Here is a 19485-nt window from a genome sequence, read left to right as displayed (position 1 = left end):
TCTGGAAATTAGAAGAGACCATTTTGTGCTGAGACACGTGTGATGGGAATTAGAGCTGTCCCACAGAAAGTCACCGTTACAGTACCCTGCTACCAGCAGGGTCATTGGCTTGGTTGCTTTTAGAAAATAAGGCTGTTTTTCAGCCACTGGTGCAGTGAGCGTGCAGCCAAGGAAGGTTAGCGTAGCTCTAAATTCTGCAGCATCTCCCAATGTAAACACCTTTGCATTTTTCCAGCTCAATTTGCAAGTGGTTTGCAAGTTAGGACAGCCATAAGGAGGCCCCTCTCCTGGGATACTATTTCTATACATAGGATTTTACCATAGCAAAATAAAGATGAAATCGTGGGATCACTGAAATCCGCACGGTGATGAAACATTAGTACTTCTTCAGATGAAGACTTTTGAAGAGGTGGCCTTAAATACAGCTGGGGCTTGGTGGTTCATGACAATGCCTTTAGAGCAGCAGTAGGCTGTCATGTAACTAATACAAATATAAGGTCAGTCCTTTGGGGATACTTGATGTGACATTCGAGTCTAAATAATTAGCTCACAATTCCGTGAGGCCTGAGGTTTGTGAATTTTCTGAGTTCACCCACTTGTCTGTTTCCCTGCATCTGTGCTGGATTTTCTATTTGTTTCATTGTGTCTGAAAATGAATACCCCGTACGATCCGACCCTGCTGGAGCCCAGCGCCCCGGCGGCAGAGGGATTTGATTGCTAACATTCTAGTTAGGAAGATGGATAGCATAAAGGATATTTGATGGCTGAGCGATCCTATAGATAACAAGTGTAGGAAGGAAGAGTATGTGGTGATGATTATGCCAGTGGAGGCCTGTGTAGGTTTTTTTATGTCTATACTAAAAACGTGTTTACACACAACTTTTAGGTCCTATAGAATTGTACATATGTGTCCAGGAGTTTCTGTGAGTATTTAAAACTGTAATACAATTTGCTGTTAGAGATGGGTCCTGATCCTGCGATGGCTCCACAAGCGAAACACCTGTTGAAGTCTGTGTGTGTGCCTTGGAGAGGGCAGGTGCCCAGTGTTAGCTTGTAATGATCCCTCCCAATGGTTGGGAATGTGTAATAACTTAATTGCAGCTATTTTGCATGCATAACTAGCAGTCCTGGCCTGTCTTCATTCCCATTTATTTTCTCCCAGGGGATTTGCAGTGAGAGCAGTTTATTAGCTATAAAATACTAGCCAGTGTTAGAAATGGTGCTTAAAGTCACTGGTAGAGTCTTTCCAGTTTGCTGTAAGACCTGCAGTTTCATTTTCTGTATATCAATAAGTGCTGTGTTAAATACTTTTGGCCATTCTTCCGTTTCTGATAAATTTGAAATCGGGAAAAGTGGAGAGGGTTAAATAGAGCCTTGGCTCTCACTGCACCCAGTAAGGAAGAAAAAGCTCATTTGCAGCTTAAACTGCCTCAAGACTGAAATGCAGGGCTCAGCGCTGTCTCATTTCCTTCACTTCAGCTACAGTTAAGCACTTTGTTTTCTTTTATTGGTAAGTGAACTTAATTTCTCTGAAATGGAATTTGTTACAGGAACCAAGGAGTTGGTTTGCAGCTATGAATGATGGGTTTGCAATTAATTAGCAGCTTATCCTGAGCATTTTTGTGCAGGATCCCAAATATTATGGTAATGGGAAACAATACATTTTAGATAGCTGGAACATTCTCTGAATGAGCGATTCCCTGAAACTTACAGCCCTGGGAATTAGAGGCATTAATTTCAGAGCAACAGGCTAGGGACATATGCTGGGATTTCATTCGTCTTCTAGACTTGCTGTAGTCTGATGCTGTAGTCATCGCTCTGACAAACTTCCTGCTGGAGCTTTGGGTGGCATAGACTCAAACACTTAGAAACACAAAACTCTCTTCTCTAGGGGTTTTGTCTGGCTTGCTGAAATAGTATCTAGAAAAAAAGGAGATTTGCCTGGAAGTAAGGCCAACAAGTTTTGAGTGTCAGAAATTATTGGCTTTTTTTTTTTTAAGAATACTGTCACTAGAAATGGAACTACTTGTTGTTCCTCACCTTCTCTTCCTTTTCTTTTTAAAATTTCACTCCTTAAGACAGTCTGATAGTATTATTCTGTTTTCTTCTATGTAGCCATTTTTACTGGTTTGGCTACTTGAGGCAAGACTTACAGACGGGTAGAAGTTGTGTAGAACTCATCATATGAAAAATGTATTACATGCAAATTTAAGTTTGCAAATGAGACCCCTAAGTCAACAAAACAGGCATGAGCTTTCTGTTCTTGTATAGATCTGTAAATTCAGATCTAGCTTGTGCTAAACTTCTAAAGCAATAAAATACCAGAAATGCAGTGGCAAGTGAAAAAAAGCCAGATGTAGGGGTAAATACAGATACTACTAAATGCAATGATAGAAGGGTTAACATACTTCCCCCCCCCCCCCCCCCCCCGAATCCTATTAATTGCTAAACTATTTCAGAAGTGCTAAAACTACCTCAGCTGCAGCTGAGGAAGGGCAGTATAGAGTGGGAGCCCAATTCATCAGTGGGATCTCATGAGCTGTCATCCAATGCTGGGAGGAACCACCTGTGTCCTGGAGCCGGGTCCCCCATGGTGAGAGCAATGTATACCTAATTTGAAAGGCCCCACAAAACATCATTTCTACAACCCATGACACTTTCCTGCAACCTGATGCAAAAGACCAAAAGCTCCCCTGTGTCAGAGGACAAGCAGGAAAGGCTGTATATTTTGCTAATATTCTAGGATCTTGCAGAAACAGGCTATTCGTTGATTAAAATTCATGGATGGTCGTAGGAAGTAGACCCAATCCTATCCTTCAAAGGGGAAAAAAATGTCATCAACAACCTGACTTGTGTGGTTCCCACCTCATCTGACATACAGTTTAACCATGAACATGTGGCAGGATTTCCTCGTTAAGCAAATGAATATTTAATGCTGTTAGCTTCTGTGACATAGCTTGTAGGTACCCTGCTCTTGGCCATCCCTGATGCCCAGAGGAAAGTAAAATCCTGCCTGTTCCTCTAACCCCTACAAAACTTAAGCAACACAGGGAAACAAAAATTCCTGGCTGGTTCTTAAGGTGACAGTGACCTGACAGACCTGCTCCTGCGGTGGTTGTTCCCCAGGTGCACGGGCTCATGTGGTGGTTGGAGGGAATGGGCTTCTTTCCAGAGCCTCACCCACCCCTCAGCACAGCCCTTTAGCTCCAGGTCTCTGTATGTCAGACCTGGCTAAGCAGTGGGTCAGAGATTTGCTGGCTAACACGCTTGGCACTCCAGGGTCAGCAGGAGAGGAGCCATGCCTGGTGCTGTGTGCAAGATGGAGATCCCGTCAGGAACAGATGTGGCATGAGAGCCAGACCAGGGATTCTCAGGCTGAGCATGACAGGTCTGCAGCATGTGCCTCATGTCTGTAAAAGGCTGCTTCTTCTGGGCCTCTTGGGGTCAAGGGTTGAATGAGATATATTTTAGTTATCAAGGAAAATTTGGCCTTATGAGAGGCTGTGTGTAAACAGCATGTTTGCTAAATGGCGTGTTATGTTTGCGTGCCAGCCTGTGGCCCAGCTGGGCCTCCTGGGTGCTTGCTGTGTGCCAGCATAATGCACCAACTCAGAGGAGGAGCGCTTAAGAGACCTCCGAGGTCCACAGCAGAACAAGGCAGCTGCCAGGTGAGATTTACTCTGTGCCTTGTGCAGGATGAGAGCTGGGACACCCAGCAGGGCGCTCTGCTTCTCTGCAACCTGCGCCCGATTCTTCTTTCCTCCCAAGCAGTGGCAATAACGTATCCCGCTGGTTGAATTGACTGGCTAGTGCAAGTTTCCCAATGTTGGAGCTCACATTCCTCTCCTAAACGCAGAGTCACGGGGACAATACTGGTGCGGGGGCCCCTCTAATGCAAACATTTTTTTTTTTAAATGAGTTGTGGTAGGGGCAGCAAATGGCCTCCATTGTAACGAGGTGGGGAGAACTGGGAAGGACTGCATTTACAGAGCAGTTTAATCACATGGATGGAGCAGTGTGTTCACCTCTCCTCCTTGCTGGGTCATTTCCACTTTGAGCTCTGCAAACAGACCGTCTATTGAGCAGTTAGTATTCAGTGCTGAATATTCAATACTAGACTCTTGTTTTGGTGAGTCTTAGGCAAAAAAAAGGAGGAAAGAAGACTTCTCTTTTCTCATGTTCCCTCCCTGAGTTTGCTTTGCATATTGTTCAGAGGAGACTGGAGGCTTCTCAGAAAAGCCAGGCTCCTAGTTTTAAAAGCACTGGTCTACTTTCATAGTACTTTCTAAGGGGAGGGAAGAGACAGTGTGGAAGGGACTAAATTCATACAAGGTTTATGAACCTCTAAGTCTAGGCACATCAGGACCAAGTGAAGACTTTCCAACAAGCACATTTAGGCTGTAAAATCAATAGCATGAAATGCTTGCTTTGTATACACAGATTAGTTCTGAGAGGTACCAGTCTTTGTGGGAGTATGTTATGATGATTTATTAATGTTCTCTCTGCTAGTTTTGGTATGCAGATATTCTCTGGGTATATTTTTGAGAGCTGAAAGAAACAGTGTTCTTTATTTGTTTCTGTCTAGTTAGTGCTGTATTTTCTCATAAAATGGTTGTGAATAATGTAATGGCTCCATCCTGAGCAACTGCTAGGTTTGGAATAGATGTGCATGACGTGAGGAAAAGTGGCCACCATTTGAATAAATACAGTATCTCTTTCCTTTGATTCACACTCTTCAGTCAAGTGATTGTCTCTTTCTTACTGCTATGATTACATCCTGACATCCGAGGTTTTTTTCCATGTATGTGTCTGTCTGTTTTTCTCTTGTTCTTTCAGTCTGCCTGATTGGATGCTGTTTCTGATGAGAAATATTTACTGTAGTCCTATTCCTTCAAGAGCTGACATCTTTTCTTCTGATTTTAAAAAAATCTCCTCTCTATAGTTACTTTCCTCCTATACTTTATTTTTGACCATGCCCTTTTCTTTGTCATTCATTCCTTTCTTTTTTCACCTCCTTTCCAACAACCAGCCTTCTCTCTCTTCTCTCACCTCCCTGAGCCCCACAGCCAGCATTTCTTGCATCTCCCACCCATCTTGCATCTTTTTATTTTGTCATCTTTGTGGGCAGTCTTACTGATGTACTACTGTTTCTGTGTCAAATTGGTTTGTCCGCTGCATTCATGGGCTCCTGAGGCAGAGGGAAGCATTTCATGGGTACTTGATGCAAATCCTGTTTCTTGTTGAGTCACAGACTTCCTGTTCAGCCAAATGACTCCAGCCTTGTGTAGTGGTGAAGCAGAGCTGAATTAAGGGTTTGAGGACTCCATGCCTTCTCATGCACACTGGTGAGCTGAGGGACCATGGTAGCACCCAGGAATGTTTAATCCAAGAGCTAGTGAGTTGAGACTGCTGTAGGGTATGAGTATAAGAAATGTTGTGATAGGTACCCAGTAGTGAAGGCCCTCCTCTTACGAGCCCTCTAGTGTGCCTCACATTAATTCTATAGCGTAAGAAGTTAATGAAATCTGGGGCAAAAAGGGCATCAAGAAACTGTCCTTTATTCTTGGAGAGAATGGGACTGGCAATAATCAAGGGTCATGTTTGCATTTTCTTGGAATAAAACATTGCGGATAAATCAGAGACAATGATAGCACTTACGTTGGTTCATGCAGCAGACCCTGAAGGACTGAAGATCTATAACACATCACGTTGTAAGAAGCATCAGGGTATGCTTTGGTGTATGCAGAGTTGGTGCTTGGAAAGCACCTGATATGTGTGATTATCCTACTGATGACAAGATTGGCTGCACGTTGCACACCCATGTAAGTTAAGTGCCCTGGGAGAGCTGAACTGGTTGGATACTGGTGTTACTAGCTTAAATGATGCTAGGTGAAAGTGAGGAAATATTACTGAACTGAAATTGGACCAGGTGAAGTTCTTTTTGCTGTTAAATGAGGAATGGCCTTGATGCAGCAAAAAACAAGTGGCTATTTACTGGTCTGGTGAAACTTACTTTTCAAAATAAAATGATAGATAGCATCTGTGTGTGACTGGGAGAGGGAAAGGGCTACTCCCAATTAACATGCATACTGAGTTAGAAATGTGAAAGCAATATGATATGAGATTCCAGAGAAGGGAACAGATAGGACTTCAGAAGTCCTGTCTGATCCAGGTTGGAGGCTGCCCTAAATGCCAGAATCAATATGCAGAGGAATCTTGTATTCTAGGGTTCCTGAGGGTGCTTGATCTATATTTGGGATGCAGCTTCTTAATGAGGAATGTTGTTGACAGAGTACTTCAACAAAAGTATCGCATTTAGCTGAACTTCTGCATATTACACAAAGTAACAAGAAATCAACGTCTCATAAATTCCAGTTTTCTACCCAAGTATTCTAAAGAAGTTAAAAGATGAAGAGCTATGGTGTTTTTTGTTATATCAGTTTAAACACAGCATGCCATTTTTCTAATATACCTTTTCAAATGGGTTAGCAGAAAATCAGAAGGAGGAGCAAAGACCTGGCAGAACAAAACAAAAGATCTTTCACAGATTCAAGAGAGTCATTCTTTGCATTCTTATGACATCATGGTGAATCTCACGATGCTTTACTAGAATCATGAGTCAAAGAAAAAAGAACAAAAACATTCCTGCCAACACCTAGTAAGTGCCCTGGACCAATGTCCATTAACCCTGAAGTAGTTCCAAGAGAACTGTATGCCAAGAAACGAGAACAAAAGAAAGGACTGCAACAAGAGTGCCTGACATTTTGCCCTGTTGGAAACAAAATAAAAAGTTAGATTAGCAAACAAAGCACCAAGGTTTCTGGCAGCTTTTCAGGGTAGCGGCTCTACCATCTGCACCAAGGCCATGTGTCATTGTCATCCCCGAGGAGCAGGTCTCTTAGAAGAAAAGGAGATGGTTATGCAGGACCAAGGAGGACACTGGCATGATTTCCTGTGGACCCAGAAGATGTTCCTGACGGCTCGCATGCACTGGCTGAAGGATATGTGCCTTGCCAGCTGATGACACTGAATGAGGCAGCAAGGAGCAAAACCAGGCTCTGTGTGGCAGGTTCACCTCAATGGTCAAAGAGGAGCTGGTTTGTGAATGAGGAGTGTCTGCAATGGAGTAATCGAAGGGAAGTTGGACAATGGCCCTGATATGGTCTCACAAACCTTTTATTTGACAATGGAGAGAAGGGAGATCACATCATCTATGAAAGCCTAAATCTTAGAAAATCCCCATGCATGTGATTAGCTGTCCCTAATAGCTTGTTCTGCTTGATTTTAGTTGATTTCGGTAAGTTTAACACCCTCAATGGGAGCCAGTGGCTGCCAAGCTCTGTCATGTTACAGGCACACGGTTGTTCATAACATCATGCAGAGGCCAGGCTGGGAGATCTTGCTCAGGTCTTGGTTTTACAGTAGATTGAGGTTTCAGAGAAGAGGTGATTTTTGTTTGCTTTCTTTCAAACAGTATGTTCTTGAAAAGCTTTGAATGTGCTGCTGTAACCAGCCCTCACAGCACTCCAGCAGCATTACACTTTGCAGGTGGCAGATGTACCTATAACCGGCAGTGCTGTGCTGCAAGGTGTGTGGGGGATTCAGAACATGACTCCTCTGTTTCTAGTCAGAGCAGGTGTGATGTGCAGCAGGTAGTAGAGCAGGCTTTTAATAGTTTGAGGGTCAGACTTCACATTTATGTCCTAATCGTTAACCCTGACAGAAAGGGATAGTCTCTTTTGTCTTTAAGGGACTGTTTTAAACTAGTGATTTGTCTTCTAAGTTGATATGACTAATTGAACTAAGACATTGAAGTCTTATAAGGCATAGCTTTCACTTACACCAGAGAAAATATTAGGTGTACTAGCTCATTTTTTGCTTTACTTTCATTCATATGGCAGTTAGAGATTAGGTTTGCAGCACACTAACTGATATTCAAAGCAGACAGACTGTTCAGACGTTACGAATTTAACAGCTGTAGAGGTTAGAAGTTCTCTGTCCAAAGCAATGGTGCCACACAGACAGCATGAACAGAGGATTTGTTGGGTGGTGGCATGTCTCAGACCATGTTCAGCAAGACAAGCTCTGCAGAGAAAAGCCTCAATGGATCATGCAGACCTCAGCATTTATTCTGAGACAGACAACAGGAGAAGCTGTCAGGGCAGTAATGGTTTTTCTAAAAAAGAAAAGATATAGAGTATCATCCCATCAATGCCACTGAAAATTTTTGTCATAGTTAATACCACAGGTTAGCAAACTAGAAACAGGAGGTTCCATGACCTTCGGTCAGCCTCCTGAGCTTTTGAGGTACTGCTTTTACCTGCTAAATCTGCTCTTTGCAACCACTTTCTCTTGGCCTAACAGATCAGATGAGCAGCTAGGCAGTATTGCTGGCCAGCTCGGTACTGAGACACTTGGCAGAGATGCTGCAGGAAGAGATGAGTAACTCTTCTCTCTGAGAATGGCAAACAAATAACTCAGAGGGGTGCTAAGACTCCATGAGCATGACAGGAGTTCCTCCTCTGTCACAGGAACTGTAAAATTAGGTCTGTCATCACTTCTGAGTATTCATTTTTCCAATAGGTCCTCTTGTAAATCCACTAAAATTTGGTGGTCCCTTTATATTTGCATTATCTACTTTTTATGTCTTTGCTCACAGTTACTTTCTACTTTTTTCTACATTTGCCTTGAGAAACTGGGGAAAAAATTACAAGAGTAGCCATGAATAAAAATAAGACGTCAGACTGTTGCAGCTGCGCCATCCAAGTTGTTACATGGCTCGGGTAGTAGTTTGAGCCCTGGCAAATGTCTAATTCTTATTCCAGAGGTAGCTCTATTTCAGTGATGAGCGAACTTCTGTGGAAGAAATGCTGGTTCCTGTGCAGAGCAGTAGGTAAATTGTCATGCTTGTTGGCAAACTGCTTTAAAATTTGGAGTATGGGAGCCAACCTAGAGCTGAAGGTGTATGAGAGGGATTTCTGTGCAACTGCTAGGGCTGTGGTGAAATAAGTGTACAGTGATTGTGCAGACTCTGATATTGTGATTACCAGAAGCCTTGGCTATGTTTCTAGAACATGAGGATTCTCATCTAATACAATTTTGGTAAAAAATAGTGATTCACAATTATGCCAGTGATACAACTACATCCAGATCAGAGGATATGGCATAGCTGGGGAAAACCAGTGCAGTTAGTACTACTGTAGGGTAATGAGGTAAGGCAAAATGCAGCTTGGATTAGGTGACCACAGAGTTTCATTCTGCCTGTAAAATCTCTTAATCTCCCTTTAGGACACACACATGCCCACAGGGCTGCAGCCAGCAGCTTTGGATATGTTCAACTCCCAGCTGTGTGGCGCAGCCCTCCAGCTGCTTTTGCCATCCTGCTTGGGTGCTGAGCATGACACGTTGGGTCTCAAAGGCCAGAAGAGGCTCTGATTACAGGTTGTGCTAATACTGCAGCAACTCTTAGCCCTTCTGGCAGGACAGCAGCTGCAGAAGCCAGTGCCAGCTGTGATGAGGCCCACCTTCTCTTCCCCTCTGCAGAGCGGAGTGCAGGTGGCTCTCTCACTGTTCTTGCTATGGCTATGCACGTGTGGGAGCAGTGAATGCTTTCTTTTCTGGGCTGCAAATATGCTAAGCCAATAACCATTATACAAACTAGATGGAGTAATTCTCTCATTAAATATACTGGCAATATATAGGTACCTCTGCTGTATTTTCTCATCTCCAATGAGGCTCTGTAGGGAGAAGCCTTTCAAAGGCATCTTCCAGGAGCAAACCTTTCCTTCTGAAAGAGATAATGTGTCAAAATAATTTGTGAAATATATATTTAAAAAATGGTTCATGCTCCTCTTTCCTGATAGTTCATGAAAGCTCCTGCCCCTGAGCAGCTCTCATGTGTTTGCATCTATTTTGGGAAGTCCCAGGCCTGCCTTCCCTGCTCAGTGTTTGAAGCACCATACAAATAAAACTATGTTTGTCAGTGTGAAGAGAAGAGCCGTGGTGGGGACAAGGGAAAGCAATGCAGGCCTCTGTTCTGGCAGCTCTTAAAAACAACCTCTTCCTCCAGCTCTGCAGCCGGACTGCCTGGGGCAGACACCAGTGGAGCCGGTGTGTCCCCACGTGTCGTGAGGACAAGAGCATTTGATGTGTACGGGGCTCTACCCAGTATTAACTCTGAAAGAACTTACAAAAATCAGACTTAGTTTTGGCTTTTTATTTTGTTTGCTCTGCCTCTTTCTCTTTTTTGGTTTTGTTTTATGTTAGGCAGATGCTATCATAACTGGGATCTGTGGGCTCCTGAAGGGAATATTTTCAATATCAGAAAAACTGTGGTTGTATTTTCTTTTGATGCCTGAAGGTATTCTTATTAATATTGGGAGTTAAAAGCTTTGTAAAAACTTTTTTTCTTTATACAAACAGTAAAAAAAAAAAAATCTACTTATTCATACTTATTTATTTATACTTACATCACTCCGTTTATGAGATAATACAACCTTTAAATAGCTAGTTGGTTTTGTCGCATTTTGTCATCTGCCAAATAATTTCTCAGATCTGCCATAAAATCCCTGACATTTTTGCTCAAAAGAGTTAGTTTTCTTCATTCTTCTTTGCTGCCAGACAGGTCATGTATCTTTTCAGGGTTGAAGAATTTCTATCAGCTATTTAAATGCAAGGCCACAAAGACAAAGCCAGACTCAGGCTGCAGCGAGCTGAACTGGGGTGATTCAGGACCAAAGGAGTTGCAGCACATAATTAAACAGTCACTGCACCCTACTCCAGAGACTTTCTATCTTGCAGTGTAAACTGCTTGTTTTACCAGTGACAAACGGGTATACACACAGTTATCAGAGACAGTACGTGAACAAGGATGGTGAAAATTGTTATTGAGTGACACTTAAGAAGTTTTTTTTCCTACTACTTAGGCAGGGAATGTGACTAAAGATGGCTGCTGCCAGTTCCCTGCTGCCGAGGGAAGAGGATGCATCCCAGCTTCCCAGCTCTTGGTGCCGAGAGGAAAAGAAAGGGTAGAGCTGGGCATCGGTCTCTCCTTGGCGCTAATGGCAGCCGCCTTTGCTTTTACTCCCTGAAGCTGGGCTCAGAGCCAAGAGAATTATATACAGCCATGGCTGTGTGCTGAAAGGAGGAGGAGGATGTAGGGTAATCTTTCTCAAGGCTTCTTGCACCTCTCTCTGATGTTGTCCTCAGCAGCAAGTTTTCTTCACCTCATAGTAATCTGTGTGCATCCGAGATCCTGTCCCCCAGCTTGCAGTACTAAAAGGGGAGAGGAGAGATGCTATTAGCTCAGTTTTAGGGCAGTAAAAGAAATCTGGCACGGAGCAGCCATCTCGTTGTGTTGGCCTTTAGACAAGGAGGTGATACACCCCCACCCGATGCAGCTGAGCAGCATGAGAAGGGAAAGCCTCGAAGTTAGAGTTGCCGCAGGCTTGTGGGTTAGTAACTGAGCAGGAGCTGATTAGACAGCATAGGCCTCACTGGCAAGTTTTAAGTTGCGGTGTCAGCAGCCTTAAAGTGATTTTTATACAAGGCCATGTTGAATTTGATGGGAGAAGAAATATCCTGAAAATCTATTGACAACAAGAGTTATTTTTGCTGATTTTCAGAGAAGTACCTCAAAGCAGCAGGCTATAGGGAAGAGGCAGCATGGTCGTGAGGCTCTGTAGGCACAGGGCAGTTTGGTGAATGAGGAAGATGTGCACAGGGACTTCCTTGTACCAATGAAGGCAGCACTGCAGCGTGTTGTTTACCATGGGCAAATAGGCAGAGGGAAGGGAACGGCCTGGAGCTGCCACAACCTCTTTTACGCTGCCTGAAAACTAGAAGCGCACAGAGCAACAGTACCTGGCGTCTTGTGGCAGGGCCTGGAAATCAGCTCTGAAGGGCTCTCAACAGACCTTTCTGTAGTCCTACACAGATGATGTTGACCTTTTGTTTGTGTGGCAGTGCAGAATGTGTGTAAGGAGGAATATACACGAGTTTGTGCAACTGTCCGGGTTTAAAAAGCATTTTTTCTGCAGGATGTGTTTGGTCATGACTATTCATATGTTCGTTTATTGGCGTCGAGTGCTGAAATGAAGTCATACCAAGTTTTACCTTCTATAAACCAGACGGGCAACTTTCCGGAGACACTGGGCTTCTGCTCTCCCTCCAAGCCTGCTGCCGTGATGGGCTTTCTCTGGCTGGCAGACTGCTGCCTGTGCTGTGCTGGTAGCCCGATGTGTCTAGGGGTGGGGTTGTGGAAAGGAGTCTGCAGCCATTTCAGTGTCTTTGAAGGTGTTTCTGGCTCTGGCAGTTTGCTGACATCAAGGCCTGTTTCCCCTTATTTCTTGTGTATCTCTTTGCTCAGTGGGGTTGTTTCCTTTCGTAATTTGTGGGGTTACCTTGCAGCCTTCCTACCCATCCCTTCTTTTTCTTTCTTTGACTACAGGGAACTCTGTGAGCATAAGTCCATTTCTGCCCATGTGCATGCCCTTGAAAAATAATCTTACGAGGGAGGTTAGTTCATTGTAGCAATATCCAGGGACTCCAGGCAAACTCAACGACTTACATTTCATGCTTTGTCCAAGGAAACTCATAGGAAGGTGCAACTTTTGCCCTGAAGACCTGTAACAGTAAATTCCGCTGAGCCTGGTGCATCCTCTAAAGCCATCAGGGGACGTATGTTACAGCTTCCAGAAAGAGGAACAGCAGAGTCAAATCAGTGTAATGCTGTATCTCATCTGACTGGCAGGAACAACTTGGAAGTGAGAAAGAGGGAGGACAGGAGTGGCTGAGTACCTATCATGGAGTGACAAAGGTTCAAGCAGCTCAGTGGCTGCTGACTCGCTACGTTGGACTCGTTCCAGCGCGGAAAAGATCTCGTTAGGGCCTGGGACTCCACCAGGGTGAATGGAGTCGTAGGACTGAACTTCAGAGAGCACAGTTTGAGTCCTGCTGTAAGAAAAATTCATGTGAATGATTGATTTTACACACATGAAGAGTTCTTTCAAAACTGGTGGAAATACTCTAGTATATAAGTCTTTGCCAGACTAAGACTTAGAAATTAATGCAATTTATGTGTTTCAGTGGCCCATATGAGATGATTTTTTTTTTAAATGTATCCTGTGATGGGGAGGAGAGAGAATATCCTGAGGAGCTTTGTTATGTGCATGGAAGTGTTTCAGCCTCTGTTGTTTGAAAACAAATGAAAAATGAAACTAAAAAGCAACAGCTAAGTTTGAAAGCAAGAAAGGATTTTCTTGCTAAATAACCTCAGACTGAGCATGTTTTAAGTGAAATGCTGCAGAACACCGTCTATTGAAAACCGGTGCTTTATTTGGTTTTATATGTTGAAATTTTGTTTTATATGCAAACACAAAAAAAGTGCATCTTTATTCTTTTGCAGAGAGTTGGATCGAACGATGTCTCAATGAAAGTGAAAACAAACGTTATTCCAGTCACACCTCTCTGGGGAATGTTTCTAATGATGAAAGTAAGTAATTGTCATCAATTTAAAATTAGTGTGAATGTGTCCAAGTGCTAATTTCCTGCTATATGTTGCTACATCTTAGTGATATTTTTAATGCTCTGTAGTTTGAAGAGTCAACTCACTTGACACAGTAGTTTTATTAATTTTTTTTCCTGGAATATTTGCTATTTTGCATTATTTAAAAGGAAGTAATACTATCTGTTAGTTAAAACAACCAGAAGAGTTTGTGTGTCACTGAATAAAGGTTGGATGGTGTCTAAATTTTACTTCTAGTATTAGCTCATGAGTAAACCCCTCTATTTTGCTTTTCCCTGGTGAACGCCAGGGGTTGAAATATAGGGAAAATTTGTTCTGTTTTTCAATACTATTATATCAAATCATACATATAAAATCTTTGTTTTAAGAATTAAACAATCATCAGATTAAAAAAAATTCACATATTAAATCATGAGATTGCTTCCTTTTTAGTCATAGAGAAAGAACAATTCTAAATCTAGCTGATTTTAAAATTGCTATTTTTTCTTACCTCTTCTAATTATGGTAATTTTAGATCTTGATTTTTAACAACAGCAGGTAATTAAAAAGACCCCAAAATACCTTAAAATAACCTAATTGTTTAATTTCAAAAATTTAAGACAATTTTTAGTTTACCATTTAGTTTCCCCTGTTTATGCAATTTCTAGTCTACTTAATTTGCCTAAAGCGAAATACTCTTCATGTTAGTTTTCCTCTCTGTATTTCATATGTTAGTTCATGTTACAGGATATTGATGCAGACTGAGTTCTTTAATTCAGAAAGACTCACATTTTTATAATATTCAAGCATGTAATTTTAGAAAACATATTTTTAATCACTTCTTAATTGCTGAATGTCCCTTTTACATTTTCTGTGTTTTAAGAGAACTACTTTATTTTGATGTCACAGTAAAATTACAGGCTTTGCAGCATGGTGTTTAGTGGATCACAGAATTTGCTATATTGGGCCCCTACTCTTATTTGTCCAGGGTTCTCTTTTGGGTCAATATCACTTCTGAAGGAGAAAGGAGGTGTTAGAAACATGGTATTTATTCATAACTCCCAAGCTAAGGACAGTGGATAAGAATCCTTAAAGACAGACAATAAAACTTGGACAGGTTTGAGGTTTTTTGTTTTTTAAAAATTAAGGAATTAGAAATTAGTTTCTTTTTAAAAATAAAATTGTAGTGAAAAACAAAAAGCATCTGCATATTAATTTGCATTTTACAAGAACCTGTGAGACTTAGGAAATTCATTTCACTCTGATGCTACTGAGAAAGTGATGGAAAGAATCTGTAATGAATGAGATGTGACTTCAGACTCTTAATAGGTTCAGAATTCAGGATTCAACCCTATTGACTTCAGTGAGCTTTTCCTTAGACTTACAGTTCAATACAGTATTGTCAAGGTAATTATTTAGCACCACTAACTATATTAAAAAAAACTTACAATGTCGTAATTCTAAGTCTCTATGTTCTGTTCTAGATCTTTTACCCTAAATAGGTTGTAGCAAAACTAGTGCTGGTTTGTTATATGTGCTTTCAGTTTAAATGCGAGCATGAGAAAACTTCCACATACCTAGGGACAGTAATAAGTGGACCTGCGTGGGTTAGCAAGAGCAGGTCTTTCAGACAATGGCATTGAGAAGATAAGATGGTTGTTCATTCTGTTTTCTGATACTGGAATTAAGGGGCAAGTGATGATAATGAAAGCCAGCAAATTTAGAACGGATAAAACAAATATATAAATTAATTTATCCCACAATTTGTGCACAGAAGACATTGTCACACTATATAATGGAAATCCAAATGAGAGTGAGAGTTGATTTCATCTAGCTTCCTCCTTAATAGCCAGTTCTTCCAGATGCTTCCTTTGCACTGATACCAGTATTTCTGCTGTGCAAATAAGAGAATTAATCCACCTGAAAAGTCATCCTTGGTTTTGGGGGTGAGGGAGAGGGTGAAGAGGAGAGAGTAGAAAAGAAAAATAAGCCACTTGCCCAGCAGCAAGAAGGCCAATGATCTGTGAAATCCAAAACAAACTAGAAGTTTCACCATAGAAATCATTGTATTCTGTGCTCCTTTCCAGCCCTTTGAGTTCTTTCTAACATTTCTCTAACAGTGTCCACACACCAACGAAGCAATTTCCAAACCATCATGTCACTCTTTGTCCAGCCTCTGTCATACATTTACAAACAGCACGAAGTGACATGTTTTAAGAAAGCCTATGTAACCCTTTTTGACTTATTCAGAATGGTGGTCAAATTGCTGTTGTCAATGGAGCTTCAGTTTTCATGTGCAGCCAAAAGAAGGCATCACCCATCTTTCTCTTGACTACTTAGTTTTTTTGTCTCTGAATACATTAGGTACATCCAGACACCTCCAGGGCTCTTGAACCTGCATTATATTGTGAAGGGAAGCAATGACTCACAGCTGTGGATTCCCATGGACTCGCTGCTTCTTGGGGCGCTTCTTACCTTCTTGGAATCTTTTATGACCCCTCCCAAAACACAGCTTTTACACTCTACTATAAAAATTCTAGGTAGATTTTATTTCAGTTTCCAGTTTTTTAAACATTTTTCCTTCCACCACTTCCACAGTCTACATGTCAGTCAAAAGATCTACAGGAAAAGGGAATGGTACAACCTCATATCTAATAATTTAAAAAAACCCCACATTTTCTGTGTACTGTGCATTGAGCCAAATTCCCCAAACTGAAATAGAGGTCTGGAAGAATACAATTCAAAGTTTATGAAAGTTTCAACTTCATATCCCTGGGGAAGGAGTCATAATGTTACACATGATGAACTGAAAGGGTTGCTTGTCCAAATTTTTTTGCATAATAAGAAATGTGAATGTGTAGACAGTTCATGTGAAATAAAAGAAAAGATTCAGACAGCTTTTTGCACTTCAAAAGCAGTGTTCAAAATACGTGTTCTAACTGGCTGAAATGGAAGATTTATCCAATAGTTTCTTTTTTTGTTTGAACTAAACCTCTTATTCTTCCATTGAAAAAAAAACATTTTAAAAAGAGCTACTTGATTTCATTGAAGTTTTCCTTGGGGAAAATTCTTTCTTTTTCAATCATACCTACTCAATTAGAACTATGCTCCCATGTTTCTCAGAGGGTTTTAAAAAATCCCACTATTTTAAAATTATGGAATACATGCTAATAAGCCCGAATCTTATTTATGGCTACATGTAAGTAAGAGACATGGTAGCTTCTTACTATCACTTAATTTTAGCTAAGGGCAAATCACTTTTGAGAACAGTCAGAACCTGGACTGCAGGGGCTCCAGACGAAGAGGCTTTTCCTCTGAAAGGTGTGGAGCTACCTGAACTAAGGGAAGGATTTTATCCATATAAAGCTACTAATAACATGTTAGCTCCTTAGTGGTTTGGAGACACATGCAGGCAGCACTGGAAAGTACAGGACTCTTTTATTATCTCCATAGTGGAAAGCAGAGCTTTAACTCCACTTTAGTTATGACAAACAGACTAACATCAACATTTTAGAAAAAGATGTACTAATGCAGAGTCTTCACTTTGTGTATGTTCCACTTCCTGTGTTTAGGGCAGCATGCTTGAAGAGGTGCTGAACATAGCTCTTATTGTCTCCATGTCTTGCTCCAAGAAGCAAGAAATCCCTTGAACTGGACCTAAAACCAGACAGCAGAAGTTAGAGGATACTACTGAGAGTTCAGGGAAAGCCACAAACATATGCACAAGGTACAGACAGAAATCTATTCTGGTGGCTTTGAAACAGAATTTTGAAAGGAGAAAGATGGAGGTGTTAGCAAAGAAACTTCCATGGAGCTTGGGAAGAAAAACTTTCTCTGATATCTCTGGGAGCCAAGAAATACTATTTTTGATGATCCCAGTTTTGAATCTCTTTGAAGGCCTCTTCTGTGCTAAGAGTTCTACTTGCAACTGTCTAAGCTATTACCCACTTTCAGCTTGGGATGCGTACCAGGTTTTCCACCCAACCAGGTACCTTGAAGATACCTTTCCTTGGAATGCTGGTAGTCCTTCTACTGGTGGTGGAGTGAACACACTAGATCTGCTCCTAGCAAATGGGTTTCTCCCTGAGGTGCTGTGAAGCTGCCATATGTGTGAACACCTGCAGCTGTGCATCAGGAGCAGAGTTTTTCCTTGTGACTTCAAGTCTTTTTGCATTTGTCACAGAAGAATTGCCAGGTCTGTTCTTTGGCAGTGCCTTGAAGCAAGATTTCTTTTCAGTGTCTTTTATTTCCTTTTTTTTTTTTTACAAAATAGATTGGGTTCTAAAAGTATTTAATTTTAAATGGTATGGATTCATGTTAATCTACAGTGTTGCTCTGATGAGGACTGATAAAATGACAGGCCAAAAAGTAAAGGAAAACAGCATTTGTTCCCTCTTTCATGCTGTACAAACAGATCTGGGATCCGACCTGAGTCAAGAGTTACACAAAACATTTTCTGCTTGATAGGGAAGCCATAAAGTGCCCTTCTACCAACTAAAACATAAGGAACAGGGACATCTATTATTTTCTGCTAGTGAATTATCTGATGAGATTATATTGTTAAACTATACCAGGTAGAATAAAGTGCTTGTATATTTAATACTGACAGCTTGTATTTCTAGGTGCCCTCCATTCCTATACCATGTGCAATTCTTTCCATCTATTTAATAAAAAAGTGAAGGTTTACTGAAAATAAATATTTTAGCCAACAGCTGGTGAAAATGAGAAACATTTTGGCTGACAGCTGGTCGGTTGGCAGAAAGCAAAAAAAAAAAAAAAAAATCTGTTTTCTTGTACAGATACTTGATTTTGGGGCAGACAAGAACTAACTCTGTGAAAATTTTAGTTTTGTTGAAAATCCAATTGTTTAATAGGTAATATTTTGATAGAAAATGGTGCTTAAAGATTTTTTTTAATAAGTTCAAAGTCCATCATTTCCTTCTTGGTTTTAAAGGGACAGTTATGGAGGATGGTGAAGAGTCTTGAAGAGTATCCCTAGGAAGCAGACATACTTGAGAAGGAGGATTTAAATTGCATCTTATGATCTTATTGTCAGTTTCTGTTGTTAAAACAAATTCTTACATGGGAGGAGCTGAATATGGCTGGCTTGTAGTGTGTCTGAGGACAGGTTAGGTAAAGACCTGCTCACAGGTGCTCACTCTTAGTGAGAGTGAAAAACAGCTGGGGGAGGGTTGGAAGGGATGTAGAGACCCTAAGATCATATAAATTATTCTGATAGTGCCATGTATCCAGGGAAAATGCAATCTAGTTAGTGCAAGTGAAAGCCACCTAATAACAGACTTTTGAATGCTAACCCCCTTAAATCAAGAAAGATAATGAAAAGGTTTATTCTGGGGAGGGGGGAGTAGTACCTCTTGGTTTCACAGGTAGAGGTCATTTAGGATTTCTGCACCTTAGTTAGGTGAGTGGTTATTTAGATCAGCAGCTTTCCAATTTGCAACCCCCTAGCAATTTCCAACAAGGTAGAAACAACTGTGTAGTGAACTTAAACGAGTGGATGATAGGCTTTGACACTGACATAGAAAATACTCGTTAAGAAAATGGATGACTTTCACCTGGGAAGCAATAACCTTAATTTGAACAAGATGATGGTGGGGCACAGGAGGAGAACTGGACCTCCACATGCTGCTGGTACCTAAAGGCGGCAGCTTTGGTTGTGGTACCTTGCTGTGGTGTCTCCCTCCCCGCAACAGCAAAGGCCTAAATCCCTCTGGTCAGTAGAAAGGCGCTGCAGTGCCCTGTGTTATGTGTCCCTGTTGGTGAGGCCTGTGCACCCCTATGACTGCCGGCTGTAATTTTCCTTACTAAAGGAGGGGAAACTCCCCCCCCAGCCAGCACTTGAGGCCTTGCAACACTTGGCTGAGACATACCGTTTATAACTAGTCCCCTTTCACTTTTACCTCAGGAATGGTTGGGAGGCAGCAGCTGCTGGATACCCACAGGGCCTTGGCAGGCTAGGC

The 19485-nt window shown here is 41.6% G+C and overlaps 1 protein-coding gene across 1 annotated transcript in view; it reads left to right on the top strand.

Annotated features, from left to right (window-relative positions):
• RFX4 (regulatory factor X4) overlaps positions 1–19485 on the top strand; it is a 97785-nt gene that overhangs the window by 5153 nt on the left and 73147 nt on the right. Inside the window, exon 2 of the mRNA XM_059816707.1 lies at positions 13406–13492. Coding sequence (XP_059672690.1) covers positions 13406–13492 — 87 coding nt within the window. The remainder of the gene's footprint in view (positions 1–13405; positions 13493–19485) is intronic.

This window comes from Gavia stellata, chromosome 4, assembly GCF_030936135.1.
Source record: "Gavia stellata isolate bGavSte3 chromosome 4, bGavSte3.hap2, whole genome shotgun sequence".
NCBI lineage: Eukaryota > Metazoa > Chordata > Aves > Gaviiformes > Gaviidae > Gavia > Gavia stellata.
The sequence above is the reverse complement of the archived record's forward strand: the minus strand, read 5'-3'. Positions and strand labels throughout refer to the sequence as shown.